This window comes from Podarcis pityusensis (genome assembly GCF_964106645.2).
Source record: "Podarcis pityusensis genome assembly, chromosome: 5".
Classification (NCBI taxonomy): Eukaryota; Metazoa; Chordata; class Lepidosauria; order Squamata; family Lacertidae; genus Podarcis; species Podarcis pityusensis.
The window spans coordinates 1-18,251 of record NC_138032.1 but is presented as its reverse complement, the minus strand read 5'-3'; the positions used below and the strand labels follow the sequence as shown (position 1 = coordinate 18,251).

The following is an 18,251-nucleotide window of genomic DNA, read 5'->3' as shown; positions in this document are numbered from 1 at the left end:
CAGAAACTACACTAACAGGAGAAGGAGTTTTCAAACCTTTCTCAGAGTCAAAAAATATGCAGTCATCCACTCAGCAGCTGGGCCCATAACCAAAGATGTTAGCTATTTGCAGTATAGTAGCACTGCAGAGAGCTTGCTGGGGAGACCATGCATTAAAAAGGGACTCAAAAAGTACTTAAACAAGGTTTTAATAACAAAAACAAAAACTCCTTATACACTAAATACATCAACAACAAACCAGACCCAACCACCAACCCATCCCCCAGAGTAATGGGAGAGCTAGGTGCTGCTCCTTATATACTACACCCAAATGCTGACACAGCCATTCAACATTCAACCATTCAACAGCCAGAACTGAGTTCCAGTGAGTTCTGGCTGGGGAAAAAGCCCTGGGGCAAGCCTAGCGTGGGCCACCTAAGCACAGCTCTCTTGCCCTGCGCCCCTCTGCCACCTTTGCCGACTGAAAGCATGCCAGACAGTTTTCTCTTGCTGGGCTCTGTGGGACGAGGGCTGACTGTGCATCTCTCTCTCTCCACCTCCTAGGTATCCCAGGATTTCCCCCTTCTTGGGCAGCTGGTGGCGCTCTTGTCCATTCACCTCACAGACAACGTGAAGGAGATTGGCCTGCAGTCAGCGGAGGCCTTGTACCATCTCCATTACATCATGATAGCCAAAATGGGTGAGGGCGATGCTGGGAAATGGCTTGTTTCTTGTAAGCTGCAGGGTGGGAGATCTGTAGCCCTCCAGAGGCTGCTCCAACTCCCATCATCCCTGAGTGTTGCCCATGCTGGCTGCTGCTGGGGTTGATCAGGGAGTTCAGGAGGGCCAGAATTCGTGCCAGCACTGGCCTAACGCCAACACCCTGTTGGCCAGAGACGAGAGGGCAGTCTTGGGGGAGGGATTCACTGCTGAAGAACATCAGAAAAGCCTTCTGGACCTGACCAGTGGCCCAGCCCAGTCCAGCATCCTGTTCCCACAAGGGTTGACCAGATGCCTGTGGGAATCCAGCAAGCAGAATTCAAGCTCTTTCTACTCCTGTACTTTGCTGCCTCTGACCATGGAGGCAGAGCATAGCCATCCTGGCTAATAGCCATGGGTAGCCTTCTCTTCCATGAATTTGCCTCATCTTCTTTGAAAGCCATCTTGGTCCATGGCCATCAGTGCCTCCTGTGGCAGGGAGTTCCAGAGTTTAGCTGTGCACTGCAAGAAGAAGGACCATCCTGAAACTTCAGTTTCATTGGAGGTCCAGTTGTTCTCATGTTCTGACGGTGAGAGAGAAAGCTTTCTCTCTCCACTTTCTCCATGCCATACATTGTGTCTCCTCTTCCTCGCCGTTTTTCTAAACGGACCCCCCCCCCAAATGCTGCAACCAGCTCCACAAGCACCCCAGTCCTTTTGGTTGCCCCCTTCTGAACCTTTTTCCCAGTTCTGAATTATAATTTTTGAGGTGAAATTGATAATTGTTTTTGTTGGTCCCAGTGGGAAAACTGGAGGTTTTGAGCAGGGAGCACTAATGCTGGGTTCTTTTGCATGCATATTCCAAAACCCGACCCTGCTTAGGTAAGGAACTGGAGAAGAGGAGGAATAAAAATAAGAAAGGCAACATGGTCAGATGGGTCCGAGAAGACTTCTTCATCCCTGGGCCCTCCCTCTTCCACTACAACATCGCAAAAGTGGCCAAGGTAGGGGTGGCTTTTTGTACTCTTCATTGCTAAGACCGCAGCCACTCCCAGTTAGCAAAGATTTGCTCATTTGGGCCAATGGGGCCCTGCCCCACCAACTTCAGCCTGCCCTCAGGCAGCCCACGCCTTCTAGGGATGAGGGAGAGATTCAGAGCAGTTCACACTGGAAGCCAAAGCTATCAAATCGAGGCTTTCAGAAACAATAGGAGAACTGAAACACAACCCGCCTTTGAAATTCACATGTCTTTGAATTTCGCAATGCCAAACAGTGTGTAAAAAAATACATGCGTGAGCTATTAGTGTAAATAACATTCAGAAATGCATTGTATTAGAATAAATTGCTCCAAGACAAGTGCCCGGTAGCCTAAACTGCGTGCAGAATTCTACTTATTGAAATTCTACCAGGTGCTGGGAGACCTAGGGTTCAGATCCCCACTCAGCCCTGAAACTCACGAGTCAGTCACAGTCTCTCAGTCTAACCTATCTCATGAGACTAAAACGGGGAGGAGAGAGAACCATGCATTGCCACCTTGGGCTCCTCAGGGTGGAAAAAGAATAGGAAAAGTTGACTCATTCGGTGCATCTTTCACAAGGCACTGCCAAGCCAATGAACTATGCCAACCTTGTGGTGGGTGTTTTTGTTGTATATTAAGAACTAAACCCACAGCCGGCAGGTTCCCACCCAGTCTGTTTGGCATTGGTTATATAACAGATAGCCACTATTATTCACCCTCTCTGTTCCTGCGAGAATTTTTTTTTAAATTTTCTAGTCTGATTTTAGATTGAACCTCTTCATGTTCCAATGTCATAACCAATTTAAGATGTGGATCGAAAATAGCAAGGCGTCACCTGACTTTTAGTTTTGTTTGTTGTAAAATATTTCAGCTACTTAAATAAACACATAAATAGAATCACCGAATTGTAGAGTTGGAAGGGACGCGGGGGTCACTTAGTTCAACCCTCTCAAGGCAGAGTGGAGATGTCTTTCACTTGGTTTGTGAAGGCACGCTTGGACTACTGAAACGTGGTCAGAGTGTGGAGCAGAAGAAAACTCCCTCTTCTTTCTTCTTTGTGCCAGGCTTTTGGGGAGCACCTCACGCCCAGCCAGATCAACGAAGTCGTGCTGAAGGCGATTGACAACCTGACAGTGGAAGACAGAGCCGTCTCTCAGGCTGCAGGAAAGCTCCTAAGGTCCTTCCTTGAGGAATGCGGCATGGAAATGGAAGACGTAAGGCTCAAAACGGAGGCAGGGGGAGCAGGCTTCCTCTAAATTAAACATTCTCTTCGGACTTAGAATTAGCTTCTTTCTGGGAAGTAAGAAGGCATTGTGTGGGAAGTAAGAAGAGCCAGTGTGGTGTAGTGGTTAAGAGCGGTAGTCTCGTAATCTGGGGAACCGGGTTCGCTTCCCCGCTCCTCCACATGCAGCTGCTGGGTGACCTTGGGCCAGTCACACTTCTCTGAAGTCTCTCAGCCCCACTCACCTCATAGAGTGTTTGTTGTGGGGGAGGAAGGGAAAGGAGAATGTTAGCCGCTTTGAGACTCCTTCGGGTAGTGATAAAGCGGGATATCAAATCCAAACTCTTCTTCTTCTTCTTCTTCTTCAATTTCCGTGTCTGTGGCTCGAGCCTCTGTTTCCATCCTGCTGCAGTTCGGCTTCCAAAAATCAACCACCCTGTTTTTCATCTCCCTGTCTGCTTTGGCAGTATTTTAATTACATTATTCCACCCTGTTCATTTCAGTGCAAAGGAAACACAATATGGGCAACACTGAGGTCAATTAATAAAACTTTGCTATGATCAAAATGATCACCCTCCCAAAACTAACCTACTTATTCCAAACCCGCCCAATCTGGATTCCCCCAACACTACTCCGCAGATGGCAGAGAAAACTACACTCTTTTATCTTCTCACATAAAAAACCAAAAATAAGCCCCAAATACCTGCACCTCCCCACCTCAGAAGGAGGATGGGGAATCCCCAACATGGAAGCATATTACATTGCCAGCCAAATACTCCATATAATCCCATATATACTAGAAGATGAGACAAAACAATGGGTACACCTAGAGAGGGACATAATTGAAAATACCAACCCCATCCCCACTAATCCCCCTGCCCTACCACCCATTATTCCACCATGCAGCACAAAACCTCCAGATAAAAACCTGGCAAACCAAAGGCTTATATCGCCCAATAGACTTCTGTAAAAATAACAAACCTTTGTCAACACAAGAAATACAAGACAAACTAGAAGACACCCAAATGCCCTGGTTAACACAACACCAATTACATGCCCTCTTAAACAATCCAACAATAAAATCAGCAGCAACTAGGCCCCTGATAACCTTTGAAAACCTCCTCCTAACAACAAAGGGAAACAGTAAAGGGATCGTGTCAGGGCTGCCTCAAGTCTCAGCTCACAAAAGACCAACGCCAATCTCTTCTTATATACAAAAGTGTTTATTTCAGTTCATTGTTTGCTTCACATCCGAGGCGCGCAGCCCCACGTCTGTTACGCTTAGACCGCTGAAGTCCCCTCTGAGTCAGTCCCTCCCCTGCACCAGTTTAAGAAGCTTGCGCTGCTCCACCTCTTCCTCTCTTTCCTTTTCCGCAGGGTCTTCCTGCCCCCTGGGGTTTTGCCCCTCCTGGATTCCCCTGACGCGGAATCCCCAGACTGCTCTTCCCCCCTCCTGCGGGCTTTGGGACCTGGCTCTTCCTCCGGGCTCCCTGTACTTCCGCGCGCCTCTACATTTGAACATGGCTCGCGCGCCCAACCTTTAACCTTCCTTTTGACAGTTACACTACTCCCTTCACTACTCCCCTCCCCTTCCGGGAGGGTGGCTTGCTCCGACCTCCCTCCCTTCTCTGCTGCCGGCGCTGCTTCCCCTGATACACTGGAACCTCCACCCCCTTCGCTGCACTCTGGCGGGGAGGCTGGTCCTGACGCCCAGCTGCCACTTTGGGATCCCCTGCTGGCCCCCTGTTCCTGACACGTCCCCCCTGGGGCTCCCCTGGCCCTGACCACCGGCGCCCCCTTCTGGGAATCCTCTGATTCGCTGGAAAGACTCATGGAATCTCTTGAGTCATTGTCATCCTCTTCCTCGCTGTCCTGGGATTCATCCCCATCGCTCTCCATCTCCTGCCTACCCTGTGCCTCTGCCCCTGAACCCCTGACAGATGGTATCCGCAATATACAAAATACTACTCCAAAATCCCACAAACCCCCTAGACGCAATCAAAAAACAATGGGAGAATGACATAGGCTATGAGATTAACCCCACTCAATGGATCAGAATGTGATCTAAACCCCCCTTTAAAGCCATATCAATGAAAAGAACTCACTCTGAAACCCACCTACAGGTGGTACCTAAGACCAAGAAAACTAGCGCTAATATGCCCAGGAACCTCACCAAAATGCTGGAGAGGGTGCACCTCCACAGGCACATACCTCCACATGTGGTGGGAGTGCCCCAAAATCCAACTATTCTGGACAACAGCCATACGAGAAATATGTAAAATAACTAAGCAAGTATTAGACATCACCCCAGAATTGGCCCTACTAAACATCTTCCAAGACAACAATGCCCACTTACACCACAAAGAACTCATAACCCACCTACTTTCAGCAGCCAGAAACACCATAACCAGACACTGGAGAGACTTGTCAGGAGTAAGCCTGGACCAATGGTACCAAATAGTATGGGAAACAGCCCTACTAGAAAAATTAACCAGTAAACTGAAACTGACACAGGGACAAACAGAAGAAGACGCCTTCACCCCGGTATGGCTCCCCTTTATCACGTACACAGCCCAACAAGACAATGACAATAATCCACCAACAGCATACAAATCAATATGGCTAACCTGATCCAAAACACCCACCCACCCCACTCTCACACTAAAACAAAGATCACCACAGCCAATCACAAACAAACAACCACACCCTAGGCCAACCCCAACCTCTCTCACCACCAAAGGAACACAAGTGGAGAAACAATTTACATATTTTCTGAATCGAACCAGTCAATGTCAAGAATAGATCAAATATGGGTTTCGAATGAACTGACTCCAAGAATACTACAAGTTGAAATACAATCTAAAGTAATCTCAGATCATAATCCAATAAAATTGGAACTAAAAGGCTTTGAAGAAAGAACATTTAGATGGAAAATTAAGGGTTATCTTTTGGACGACCAGTAAATTGTAGGAAAAGCACAAAAGAAACTAGCTGAATACTTTGTTGATAATTGCAACAAGGGTACAAAGATGAGCGTAGTATGGGACGCAAGCAAGGCTGTGATGCGAGGTTTTTTTATCCAGCAGAATTCATTGAAGAATAAAAACAGAGAAAAGGGGGAAAAGGAAATTTTAAAGCAGATAATGGACAATGAACAAAAATTTATTAGAAAACCAAATAACTCCAAAATAAAACAAGAAATTAAGACCTTGCAATCACAATTTGCAATGATAATAAACAAAGAAGTGGAATGGAATATTAAAAAGTTAAGACAGAGAAACTTTGAATTCGCTAACAAATCAGGCAAATGGCTTGCGTGGCAAATCAAAAAAAGAAAGGAGCAGAACACAATTAACAGAATCATTGTGAATGGCGAAGAGATAGATAATCCGAAAGAAATTAGAAAAGGATTCTTGGACTTTTACAGACAACTATATAAAAATAAAGAAAGGAATTGTCAGGGCTGCCTCAAGTCTCAGCTCACAAAAGACCAACGCCTTTCTTTTCTTATATACAAACGTGTTTATTGCAGTTCATTGTTTGCTTCAGATCCGAGGCGCGCAGCCCTACGTCTGCTAGGCTTAGACCGCTGAAGTCCCTTCTGAATCTGTCCCCGCCCTGCACCAGTTTAAGAGGCTTGCGCTGCTCCACCTCTTTCTCTCTTTCCTTTTCCGCAGGGTCTTTCTGCCCGCTGGGGTTTCGCCCCTCCTGGATTCCTCCGACGCGGAATCAGACTGCTCTTGCCCCCTCCTGCGGGCTTTGGGACCTGGCCCCTCCTCCGGGCTCCCTGTACTTCCGCGCGCCTCTACATTTGAACTTGGCGCGCGCCCCCAACCTCTAACTTTCCTTTTGACAGCTACGCTACTCCCTTCACTACTCCCCTCCCCTTCCGGGAGGGTGGCTTGCTCCGACCTCCCTCCTTTCTCTACTGCCGGAGCCGCCTCCCCTGATACACTGGAACCTCCACCCCCTTCGCTGCACTCTGGCGGGGAGGCTGGTCCTGACGCCCAGCTGCCACTTTGGGATCCCCCGCTGGCCCCCTGCTCCTGACAAGTCCCCCCTGGGGCTCCCCTGGCCTTGACCACCGGCGCCCCCTTCTGGGAATCCTCTGATTCGCTGGAAAGACTCATGGAATCTCTAGAGTCATTGTCATCCTCTTCCTCGCTGTCCTGGGATTCATCCCCATCGCTCTCCATCTCCTGCCTACCCTGTGCCTCTGTCCCTGAACCCCTGACAGGAATAATATGAGGAAAATTGAGAGATTTTTAAAAGGGAAAAAGGTGCAAAAGATCCCGGCAGATAAAAAAGACCAACTGAATGCCCTAATCGAAACGGATGAGATAAAAGAGATTATAAAGGAATTGAAGAGGGGAAAGGCCCCAGGACCAGATGGATTTACATCAGGTTATTATAAAGAGTTAAAAGATGTTCTGATGATACCTTTATTTTATTTTTATTTTTTTAATAATTTTTTATTAAGGTTTTAAACAAACGAAAAAGAAAAACAACACACACACAAAACAATACAAAACTTAACAATATAAACACAAAACAATTAATAACAAACTCTCTTTTCCATTTCCAATTTTAAGTTACTTATTTTCTGGACTTCCTCATACCTCCCTCTTTTGTATTCCAATCCACATTATTTATCCAGCAGTTTCTTTTCCACTTTTATAATCCCAATCTTTAATTTAATAAAATGTTAAAATATATAACTTCAACTTTTTTAAACCTAATCCTTGATCTTAATATCCTGTAACTTTAAAGTTTTCCCTTTTAAAATCAAATTTCCATTTCTTTAAATTTCTTTAATCTTAATCTTTAATCTTAATCTACCCTTAACTTTAACCTGTGCAGCTGGAAACCACTTATTTTCAGTCCAACATCACTCTAACATTCCTTAATTTTGCAGTGTTTCTGAAGATAGTCTTTGAATTTCTTCCAGTCTTCCTCCATCGACTCTTCTCCCTGGTCATGGATTCTACCAGTCATTTCCGCCAATTCCATATAGTCCATAAGTTTCATCTGCCATTCCTCCAGCGTGGGAAGTTCTTGTGTCTTCCAATACTTTGCGATGAGTATTCTTGCTGCTGTTGTTGCTTTCTGATGATACCTTTAAAAGAAGTTATGAATAATATTTTAAAGGAAAGAGACATCCCGGAAACGTGGAAAGAAGCATTCATTACACTTATCTCAAAACAGGACTCGGATTTAACCCAAGTTAAAAACTATAGGCCTATTTCATTGTTGAATACAGACTACAAAATTTTTGCAGGGATCTTAGCAAGAAGAATGAAAAAGATATTATTAGAAACTATTCATAAGGATCAAGCAGGTTTCCTTCCAGGTAGACAGATGAAGGATAATGTAAGGAACATAATTAATATTTTGGAATATCTGACTGCCAGGAATGAGAAACAAGCTATACTTATGTTTGTGGATGCAGAAAAGGCCTTTGACAACATAGCATGGGACTTTATGTTGAAAAATCTGGAGTATATGGAGGTGGGGAAAGAGTTTTTCAATGGGATAAAGGCAATATATACAGAACAGAGAGCTAAGTTGATTGTAAATAATGTGACTACGGAAGATATTAAAATATCTAAAGGAACTAGGCAGGGATGTCTGCTTTCGCCATTGCTGTTTATAATGGTCCTGGAGGTCTTTCTTAAAGCGATTAGACAAAATAAATTAATAAAAGGGATAACAGTTGGCCAGAATGAATATAAAGTTAAAGCCTTTGCAGACGATCTGGTAATAACGATTGAAGAACCAATAGAAAGTGTAAAAGAACTATTAGAGGAGATTGAACAATTTGGGAAAGTGGCAGGGTTCAAATTAAATAAGAAAACTAAAATAATTGCAAAAAATATGGAGCAAAGTATGATAGAAATAGTGCAACAACAATCGCGAAGTATTGGAAGGCACAAGATTTACCCACCCAGGAAGAATGGCAGATGAAGTTGATGGATTATATGGAATTGGCGGAAATGACTGGCAGAATCCGAGACCAGGGAGAAGAGTTGGTGGAAGAAGATTGGAAAAAGTTTAAAGACTATTTACAGAAATACTGTAAAATTAATGAATGTTAGAAAAATGTTGGAATGAAGTTATATGGCTTTAGTAGAAATGATATAAGGAATTAAGTATAAATAGATTAATAGAGTATTAAAGGAAAAAATAAGGTTAGAATGTGTTAAGATAATTATAGGATAGAAAACAGAGGAAGATGGAAAGGAATTGCTGAAACAATTAACAGAAGTGGAATACAAAAAGGGAGGTGCGAGGAGGTCGTGGAAATTAGTGAATGAAAGATGGGATAATGAAATTGTTTGATTTATTTTACTGTTTTTGTTTTGTTTTGTTAGTTCAATGTGTTTAATGTGTCAATGTTAGGTAGTGTTTTTGTATTGTATTGTTTTTGTAGTGTTTAAATTGTTGGAAAAGTAATAAATATAATTTTTTTTAAAAATAATAATAATGCAACAACAAACAGAGATAGAGGTGGTGAAAAAGGTAAAATATTTAGGAATTTGGTTAACTCCTAAAAACGTTGATTTGTATCAGAACAATTACATACCGGTTTGGAATGGAATAAGGAAAGATCTGGAGGTGTGGGGTAGAATGAAACTATCTTTTTGGGGCAGAATTTCTACGATAAAGATGAGCGTCCTTCCAAAGATGTTATTTTTGTTTCAGACTATCCCCATAATAAAGGGGGTAACGATTTTTAAAGAGTGGCAAAGAGTGATCTCAAGGTATATCTGGCAGGGCAAAAAGCCGAAAATTAAATTTAAGCTACTAACAGATGCAAAGGAAAGAGGAGGCTTTGCCCTGCCAGACCTGAAGTTATATTATGAAGCAGCATGTCTTTGCTGGTTGAAAGAATGGATAAAATTAGAAAATAAAGAGTCACTGGACTTAGAAGGCTTTGATAACAGATTTGGATGGCACGCGTACTTATGGTGTGGGAAGAAGAAAATTCACAAAGGCTTTGGGAACCACATCTTCCGGAGTGCGTTAATAGAAATATGGGATAGGTATAAAAACCTATTAGAACCAAGAGTTCCACACTGGTTATCTCCGTTAGAAGTTATGAGTGTAAAGAAAATTAATATGAGAGGTAAATGGATTACATATGGTGAACTGATAATTAAAGAAGGAGGAAAATGGAAATTAAAACCATATGAACAAGTTAAAGAATATGTTTATGATTGGTTGCATTATTTTCAGGTGAATGAAATGTTTAAAAAAGATTTTAAAGAAAGTGGTTATGCAGAAAAAGATTCTAAGTTTCAAATCGACATAATAAACAATGATTGTAAAATTCTGTCAAAAATGTATAAGATATTTTTGGAATGGCATACGAAAGATGAAAAAGTGAAATCGGTAATGATACAATGGGCCAGAGATTTCGGTTATAATATACAATTTGATGATTGGGAAAAACTATGGAAAGAAAACTTAAAATTTACTGCAAGCACGGCGTTAAAGGAAAATGTGATGAAAATGTTTTATAGATGGTATATAACACCAGTAAAATTGGCAAAAATGTTTAAGACGTGTAATAAGTGTTGGAAATGTAAAGAAAAAGAAGGAACGTTTTATCATATGTGGTGGGATTGTAAGAAAGTGAAAAGTTTCTGGGAGATGATATATAATGAATTGAAAAAGATATTAAAATATACGTTTGTAAAGAAACCAGAGGCTTTTCTTTAAGGGATTACAGGAAACGAGATAAGAAGAAAAGACTGTAAACTCTTCCAATATGCAGTTACAGCTGCAAGGATTTTACTGGCCCAGAAATGGAAACAAGAAGAAATGCTGACGATTGAAGATTGGAGACTGAAACTGACAGACTATGCAGAATTGGACAAGCTAACTGGGGAAATTAGATATCTTAAGGACCAAAAGTTCATCGGACTGGGGAAAATTTGTAGAATATCTGAAAAATACATGTGATGTGCAAACAACGTTAGTGATACAGTGGTGCCCCGCAAGACGAATGCCTCGCAAGACGAAAAACTCGCTAGACGAAAGAGTTTTCCGTTTTTTGAGTCGTTCCGCAAGACGAATTTCCCTATGGGCTTGCTTCGCAAGACGAAACGTCTTGCGAGTTCTTGCGAGTTTGTTTCCTTTTTCTTAAAGCCGCTAAGCCGCTAATAGCCGTGCTTCGCAAGACAAAAAAACCGCAAGACGAAGAGACTCGCGGAACGGATTAATTTCGTCTTGCGAGGCACCACTGTATTTCAAGAAGCACTGTGAAATTTGAGATGTATTGTTATAAAAAATAATAGAAGTGGGAGGGAAGACTAATGACAATACTAAGGAGAAGGAATGCGTAATTAAGAGGTAAAGATGGATGATTGTCAGAGAAGCTGAAGGAAGTCCAAAAAGAGAGAATTTATTTGTTAAAAATTGGATAAAATTGTATATCTGTGTTGTAAATCGATAAAAATTATTATTAAAAAACCACAAGTGAACAGCAGAGAACCGGCACAAGTAACGCTGACACCAAACCCTACATACATTAAGCAAAATAGAAACAGGTTCACCACACTTTCTCATCCTGGTCTTCTTCCAGCTGCCTATGGTTGTGAAGGAGATTTACAACCATCTCCACCAGATCCCCGACACCCGCACTAAGGAAGTGACGCTTTCGGCTATTGTCAGCCTAGCCACCAAGCGCCTGCAGCCGGTCGTAGACAGCCTGTTGGACTGCTCAAAGGAGTGTGATGAGTAAGTTTTTGTGATGTGAAAATGGGGAGGGCTAGATTTAAGGGGTTTCTTAATTTATATTTATTTATATTGAATTTCGTACTTGCAAAAAATTGTGCTCCAAGTTGTGGTTTCTTTCTTTGCTAATGTATGTGCAATATAAAGAAAATTATCAAAGGCCTGACTTTTTTTAAGAAAAGGAAAAATGAAAAATTCTGTTTTGAAAAATTGCAGAAGTGCCGCAGTGATCTGGAAGGAGTTGGTCGCCGATCCGTATTCCAGCGTCAAGCTGCTGAGACCCCTCCTGAAAAGGCTGCAGGATGAAGACCCCAAAGCGGAAGTCCCTTCCAGGCGATGCAGCACTTCTCAAATGCCAATGGCGGTACGAAACCACTCAGTTTCTCTCTCCTGGATTGTTTTGAATGGGAGCTGGATGGGGCTGGGGGCTTCTTGCTGGGAGGGGGGTGCATCTTAATAAGTGGTCCATCCTGTGAGCACCTGCTTTGTATGCAGAAGGGCCCCAGCATCTCCATGTCGGGGAGTCCCTCGCCTGAAACCCTGGACAGCCACTGCTAGTCAGTGTAGACAACACTGAGTGAGATGGACCGGGGCTCTGAGCAGCGTCTGAGTCTGAGATCTTGATCTGACGATGACCTCTGCTGAATGCCGTTCTCCTCTCCTTGTCCCTCCAGGCTACCAACGCTCTGTGTCATATCCTGTCGTTCCCTGAGGCTGCAGGTATCCTGAAGAGCAAGTTCCACCACCTGCTGTTTGCACTTAGCACTCAGATCTGTTTTGTCCATGAGGCGAGAAGAAGAGGTTCGAGAGCGACAAGTCTAATCCCGGAGCCCTCTTCGCATCTCGATCCGCTGACGTGAGGGACCTGCTAATGCATTGGGGGGGGCCCTCCCTTCTCTCTCTGACCCATAGCAGTGATGGCTCAGCCCTCCCCCAAGAGATAGGCTTCATTTGGACATGGAGGTTCTGCTTAGGTTAGATAGCTAGGAGACCCAGGCTTCCCCAACCCCTGTGCTCTTCAGTCGCTTTGGACCACAACTCCCACCAGCCCCAGCCAGCACAACTGGGCTGAAGATGGGAGTTATTGTAGCCCAAAACATCTGAAGGACACTAGGATGGGAGAGGATGCTGGAGACTCTCCCGCACGATGGGCTGATTTGGGTGTGGTGGGACTCACGTGTCTTGGAACCTTAAGTCTCCATCAGAGCCAAAAGGTTGCCGCTTGTGCTGGAAACATGGGGGAGGCTGCAGGGGGTGATGGTTGGGGTTGGACTGCAAGATGTCAAGGACCTAAAACTCCCCAGATGAACCTACCCAGACCTTGTGCTCATCATCGGAAGCCCCTCTTCACGTGCCTCCTCCACACAAGAAGGGGCCTTTTCTGTGGTGGCTCCCCATTAGTGAGTTGCTCTCCCCAGGGAGGCTTGCCTGGTGCCTTTAGATGCCAGGCAAAAATGGTCCTCTTCAATCAGGCCATTGGCTGATTAACCTCTTATGCCCTTTCAACTGTGTTTGTTGGAGGGAGAGGAGTTATTGGTTTGCTTTGGTTTTTTATTCTGTATTTTGTGCTTTTTAACTTGCATTTTTATGTTGTGAACTGCCCGGAGATCTACAGGTGAAGGGCAGTATACAAATTTTAAAAATATAATATTCTTAATTCCTTCACTTGACTCAGGATCGCTGTGCAGGCCCTGAAACAACTGATTGGGCGTGTTGAATACCTTGATGATTTTGAGGTTTTGGAGTTGCAAAGCTGCTGGGATATGCTGTCAAGTCCAGAAAGCTTTTTCCAAGGCATTCGTCTTCTGGCAAGGTAAGAAGGTGAAAAGGACTGGCAGGTGAGGCATGAAGAGCAAGGCCTGCTTTCTGGGGAAATGGGGATAAACTTCTTATTTATTTCAGAAAATGTACCATATTGTCCATTCTATAAGACGCAATTTTCCCCTCCTAAAAAGTAAGGGGAAATGTGTGTGCGTCTTATGGAGCGAATGCAGGTGGGAGGCTCTGCTCAGCGTTCAAGTAACCTGGTAGTGGTGGTTGTTGTGCAGGAACGCTGAGCAGTTCTTCCTGCCAGCTTCAGGCTTGTGAATCCTTTGTTTCTTACTCTTATGTTTCAGGACCTTGTACACATCCTCGAAAGAACAGTACAAGAGGATTGCCCGATTGGCACGGGAATATATGTGCTGTCCAAGCAATAAGAAGAGAGCCATCGGCATGGCGTTTTACTTGGAGGTAGGAACTGGAAACAGGGAATGCCTGTTCTAATGTTTCTAATGGTTTCTTTATTCCTCGCAATTTAACTGTCAAATGTTCTTTAGCATTTACACATTTTTTATTTAATTGTACAACTTCAGCTGCATTCACTTCTATCATGTCTAATATATATGGACAATGTTTTTTTGATAGAAGATAAATGTATACATAATAAAAGATGCACTTACAGTGGCTTTGCTCCAACTTAGGGGATGTCCGACTCCGATACGGACACGTCCGAGACCTAGCGCGCAAGTTACTGCAGGCAGCAATCATACAGGTATTCCGTTAATGGATGGACAAGTCTTCACCTTTGGAAGGCTAAGATTTTTCTTAAAATTACATTTTTATATGTACTATTGGAAACATCTTAAAGCTGGTATAAGTTCATATGTATTTATTTTTGCCTGCTTTAAAGATTGATTTTTGTGTGTCTGCTGGTTTATTATATATCATTTTTTCTCTTTGTTCCGCTATGTATTGGGGTGGGGAGACATAATAATAATAATAATAATAATAATAATCCTTTGCTCATCCAAATAAGCTGTTTTCATTTATTTATTGAGGCCACTAAGTCTTTGAACTGAAGAGATTTCTCCAGTTTCAAGCCTCATCTCATGCTGTTTATGAGCCAAGTCCAAACCCTCTGCAGTTCAGACCCAGCTTACGATGTGTTTGGTTCAGCATGATTCCAACCAGCTCATACTCCTTCCTTCCCTTTCCCACCAAAATGTACCTGACTGTGAGAGGAGAGGCAAATTAGATTGGGAGGGCCATGCCCAGCCCTAGAGGTTGGAATGCGGGGTCCAGGCCCTCCAGAAACCAGCGGAGAACTCCATAGTTCCAAATGGAAGCACCAGCCTAGCTTCTGCTGTGGCCAGATTGGGATGAGAAGGGGCAGGAGGGGTCATGCGTGGCTGGGTGCTTCTTGGTGGAGACCATTGAACTGAAGTGAGCTGCTTTGGGGGCCAACCTGAATCAATCCCAGAATAACCCGTTCAAGAGGTGCTTTTTAGAAACTGAGCTCACAGTCCAACTGTAAAACCATGACATTATATGCTTATGAAATACGTGATATTTACTGTCTGATAAGGGGGGGGGGGCAGCTCTATAACTTCCATGGGTCACAACAAGCCAGGGGGTCAAAACAAGGCACCACCTTCTCAGGTGAATATCAGGCTTGAGTCCATAAATGTTGCTCGACTTTATCTGGTGTCACTTAGGCTCTGCCAGTTAGACCACCTGTGCTGCTGCCGCTGCCCAATTTAGCTGTCAAAGCCTCAATGAACTGCGCTGCTGCCACTGCCTCTTCTGGCTGCTAAAGCCTCAACGACCTGCGCTGCTGCCACTGCCTCTTCCTGCTGTCAAAGCATCGATGACCTGCCTGCTGCCGCAGCCCCCTCTGGCTCTCAAAGCCTCGACAACCTACTCTGCTGCCGCAGCCCTTTCTGGCTGTCAAAGCCTCAATGACCTGCTCTGCTACCACTGCCCCTTCTGGCTGTGAAAGCCTCGACGACCTGCTCTGCTGCCACAGCCCCTTCTGGCTGTCAAAGCCTCAACAACCTGCGCTGCTGCCACTGCCTCTTCTGGCTGTCAAAGCCTCAACGACCAGCACTGCTGCCACTGCCTCTTCTGGCTGTCAAAGCCTCAATGACCTGCACTGCTGCCGCTACCCCTTCTGGCTGTCAAAGCCTCGATGACCTGCTCTGCTGCCACTGGCCCTTCTGGTTGTCAAAGCGTTGACGACGTGTGCTGCTGCCACTGCCTCTTCTGGCTGTCAAAGCCTCGATGACCTGCGCTGCTGCCGCAGCCCCTTCTCACTGTCAAAGCCTCGATGACCTGCTCTGCTACCACTGCCCCTTCTGGCTGTCAAAGCCTCGATGACCTGCGCTGCTGCCGCAGCCCCTTCTCACTGTCAAAGCCTCGACGACCTGCTCTGCTGCCACAGCCCCTTCTGGCTGTCAAAGCCTCGATGACCTGCGCTGCTGCCACTGCCTCTTCTGGCTGTCAAAGCCTCAACAACCAGCACTGCTGCCGCAGCCCCTTCTGCCTGTCAAAGCCTCAACGACCTGCTATGCTGCCACAGCCCCTCCTGGCTGTCAAAGCATCGATTACCTGCTATGCTGCGACTGCCCCTTCTGTCTGTTAAAGCCTCGATAACCTGTGCTGCTGCCGCAGCCTCTTCTGGCTGTCAAAGTCTCAACAACCTGTGCTGCTGCCGCTGCCCCTCCTGGCTGTCAAAGCCTCAAAGACCTGCACTGCTGCCGCAGCCCCTTCTGGCTATCAAAGCCTCGATGACCTGCGCTGCTTCCACTGCCTCTTCTGGCTGTCAAAGCCTCGATGACCTGCGCTGCTGCCGCAGCCCCTTCTCACTGTCAAAGCCTCGATGACCTGCTCTGCTACCACTGCCCCTTCTGGCTGTCAAAGCCTCGACGACCTGCTCTGCTGCCGCAGCCCCTTCTGGCTGTCAAAGCCTCAACAACCTGCGCTGCTGCCACTGCCTCTTCTGGCTGTCAAAGCCTCAACGACCAGCACTGCTGCCACTGCCTCTTCTGGCTGTCAAAGCCTCAATAACCTGTGCTGCTGCCGCTGCCTCTTCTGGCTGTCAAAGCCTCAACGACCTGCGCTGCTGCCGCTGCCCCTTCTGGCTGTCAAAGCCTCGATGACCTACTCTGCTGCCACTGCCCCTTCTTGTTGTCAAAGCGTTGACGACGTGTGCTGCTGCCACTGCCTCTTCTGGCTGTCAAAGCCTCCACGACCTGCTATGCTGCCACTGCCCCTTCTGGCTGTCAAAGGCTCGACAACCTGCTCTGCTGCCACTGCCCCTTGTGGCTGTCAAAGCCTCAACGACCTGCGCTGCTGCCACTGCCTATTCTGGCTGTCAAAGCCTCAACGACTTGCGCTGCTGCCCCTGCCTCTTCTGGCTGTAAAAGCCTCAACGACCTGCGCTGCTGCCACTGCCTATTCTGGCTGTCAAAGCCTCAACGACTTGCGCTGCTGCCCCTGCCTCTTCTGGCTGTAAAAGCCTCAACGACCTGCGCTGCTGCCCCTGCCTCTTCTGGCTGTCAAAGCCTCAACGACCTGCTCTACTGCCACAGCCCCTTCTGGCTGTCAAAGCCTCGATGACCTGCGCTGCTGCCACTGCCTCTTCTGGCTGTCAAAGCCTCAACGACCAGCACTGCTGCCACTGCCTCTTCTGGCCGTCAAAGCCTCAACGACCTGTGCTGCTGCCGCTGCCTCTTCTGGCTGTCAAAGCCTTGACGACCTGCGCTGCTGCCGCTGCCTCTTCTGGGTGTCAAAGCCTCAATGATCTGCGCTGCTGCAGCAGCCACTTCTGGCTGTCAAAGCCTCGATGATCTGCGCTGCTGCCCCTGCCTCTTCTGGCTGTCAAAGCCTCAACGGCATGCGCTCCTGCCACTGCCCCTACTGGCTGTCAAAGCCTTGAAGACCTGTGCTGCTGACACTGCCTCTTCTGGCTGTCAAAGCCTTGACGACCTGCTATGCTGCCACTGCCCCTTCTGGTTGTCAAAGCCTCGATGACCTGCTATGCTGCCACTGCCCCTTCTGGTTGTCAAAGCCTCGATGACCTGCGCTGCTGCCGCAGCCTCTTCTCGCTGTCAAAGCCTCGACGACCTGCGCTGCTACCTCTGCCTCTTCTGGCTGTCAAAGCCTCAACAACCTGCGCTGCTGCCGCTGCACCTTCTGGCTGTCAAAGCCTTGATGACCTGCTCTGCTGCCACAGCCCCTTCTGGCTGTCAAAGCGTTGACGACGTGTGCTGCTGCCACTGCCTCTTCTGGCTGTCAAAGCCTCCACGACCTGCTATGCTGCCACTGCCCCTTGTGGCTGTCAAAGCCTTGATGACCTGTGCTGCTGCAGCAGCCCCTTCTGGCTGTCAAAGCCTCGATAATCTGCGCTGCTGCAGCAGCCCCTTCTGGCTGTCAAAGCCTCGATAATCTGCGCTGCTGCCCCTGCTTCTTCTGGCTGTCAAAGCCTCGATGATCTGCGTTGCTGCAGCAGCCCCTTCTGGCTGTCAAAGCCTCGATGACCTGTGCTGCTGCCCCTGCTTCTTCTGGCTCTCAAAGCCTCAATGGCATGCGCTGCTGCCACTGCCCCTACTGGCTGGCAAAGCCTTGAAGACCTGTGCTGCTGACACTTCCTCTTCTGGCTGTCAAAGCCTCGATGACCTGCTATGCTGCCACTGCCCCTTCTGGCTGTCAAAGCCTCGATGACCTGCGCTGCTGCCGCAGCCCCTTCTGTCTGTCAAAGCCTCAACGACCTGCGCTGCTGCCACTGCCTATTCTGGCTGTCAAAGCCTCAACGACCTGCGCTGCTGCCCCTGC

The 18,251-nt window shown here is 46.4% G+C and overlaps 1 protein-coding gene across 2 annotated transcripts in view; it reads left to right on the top strand.

The window, feature by feature from the left end:
* The window catches only part of LOC308478117 (maestro heat-like repeat family member 5), an 80,651-nt gene extending 65,397 nt beyond the window's left edge, over positions 1 to 15,254 (top strand). Inside the window, exons 11-20 of one of the 2 annotated variants that reach the window (XM_081007432.1) lie at positions 544 to 679; positions 1,561 to 1,682; positions 2,761 to 2,910; positions 11,506 to 11,660; positions 11,874 to 12,021; positions 12,332 to 12,513; positions 13,333 to 13,470; positions 13,775 to 13,889; positions 14,120 to 14,190; positions 14,455 to 15,254. In XM_081007432.1, the coding sequence (XP_080863558.1) occupies positions 544 to 679; positions 1,561 to 1,682; positions 2,761 to 2,910; positions 11,506 to 11,660; positions 11,874 to 12,021; positions 12,332 to 12,513; positions 13,333 to 13,470; positions 13,775 to 13,889; positions 14,120 to 14,158 (1,185 nt within the window). In that variant the 3' untranslated portion in view covers positions 14,159 to 14,190; positions 14,455 to 15,254. The remainder of the gene's footprint in view (positions 1 to 543; positions 680 to 1,560; positions 1,683 to 2,760; positions 2,911 to 11,505; positions 11,661 to 11,873; positions 12,022 to 12,331; positions 12,514 to 13,332; positions 13,471 to 13,774; positions 13,890 to 14,119; positions 14,191 to 14,454) is intronic. The other variant, XM_081007433.1, reaches the window with a different exon arrangement.
* Positions 15,255 to 18,251: the final 2,997 nt, after the last annotated feature.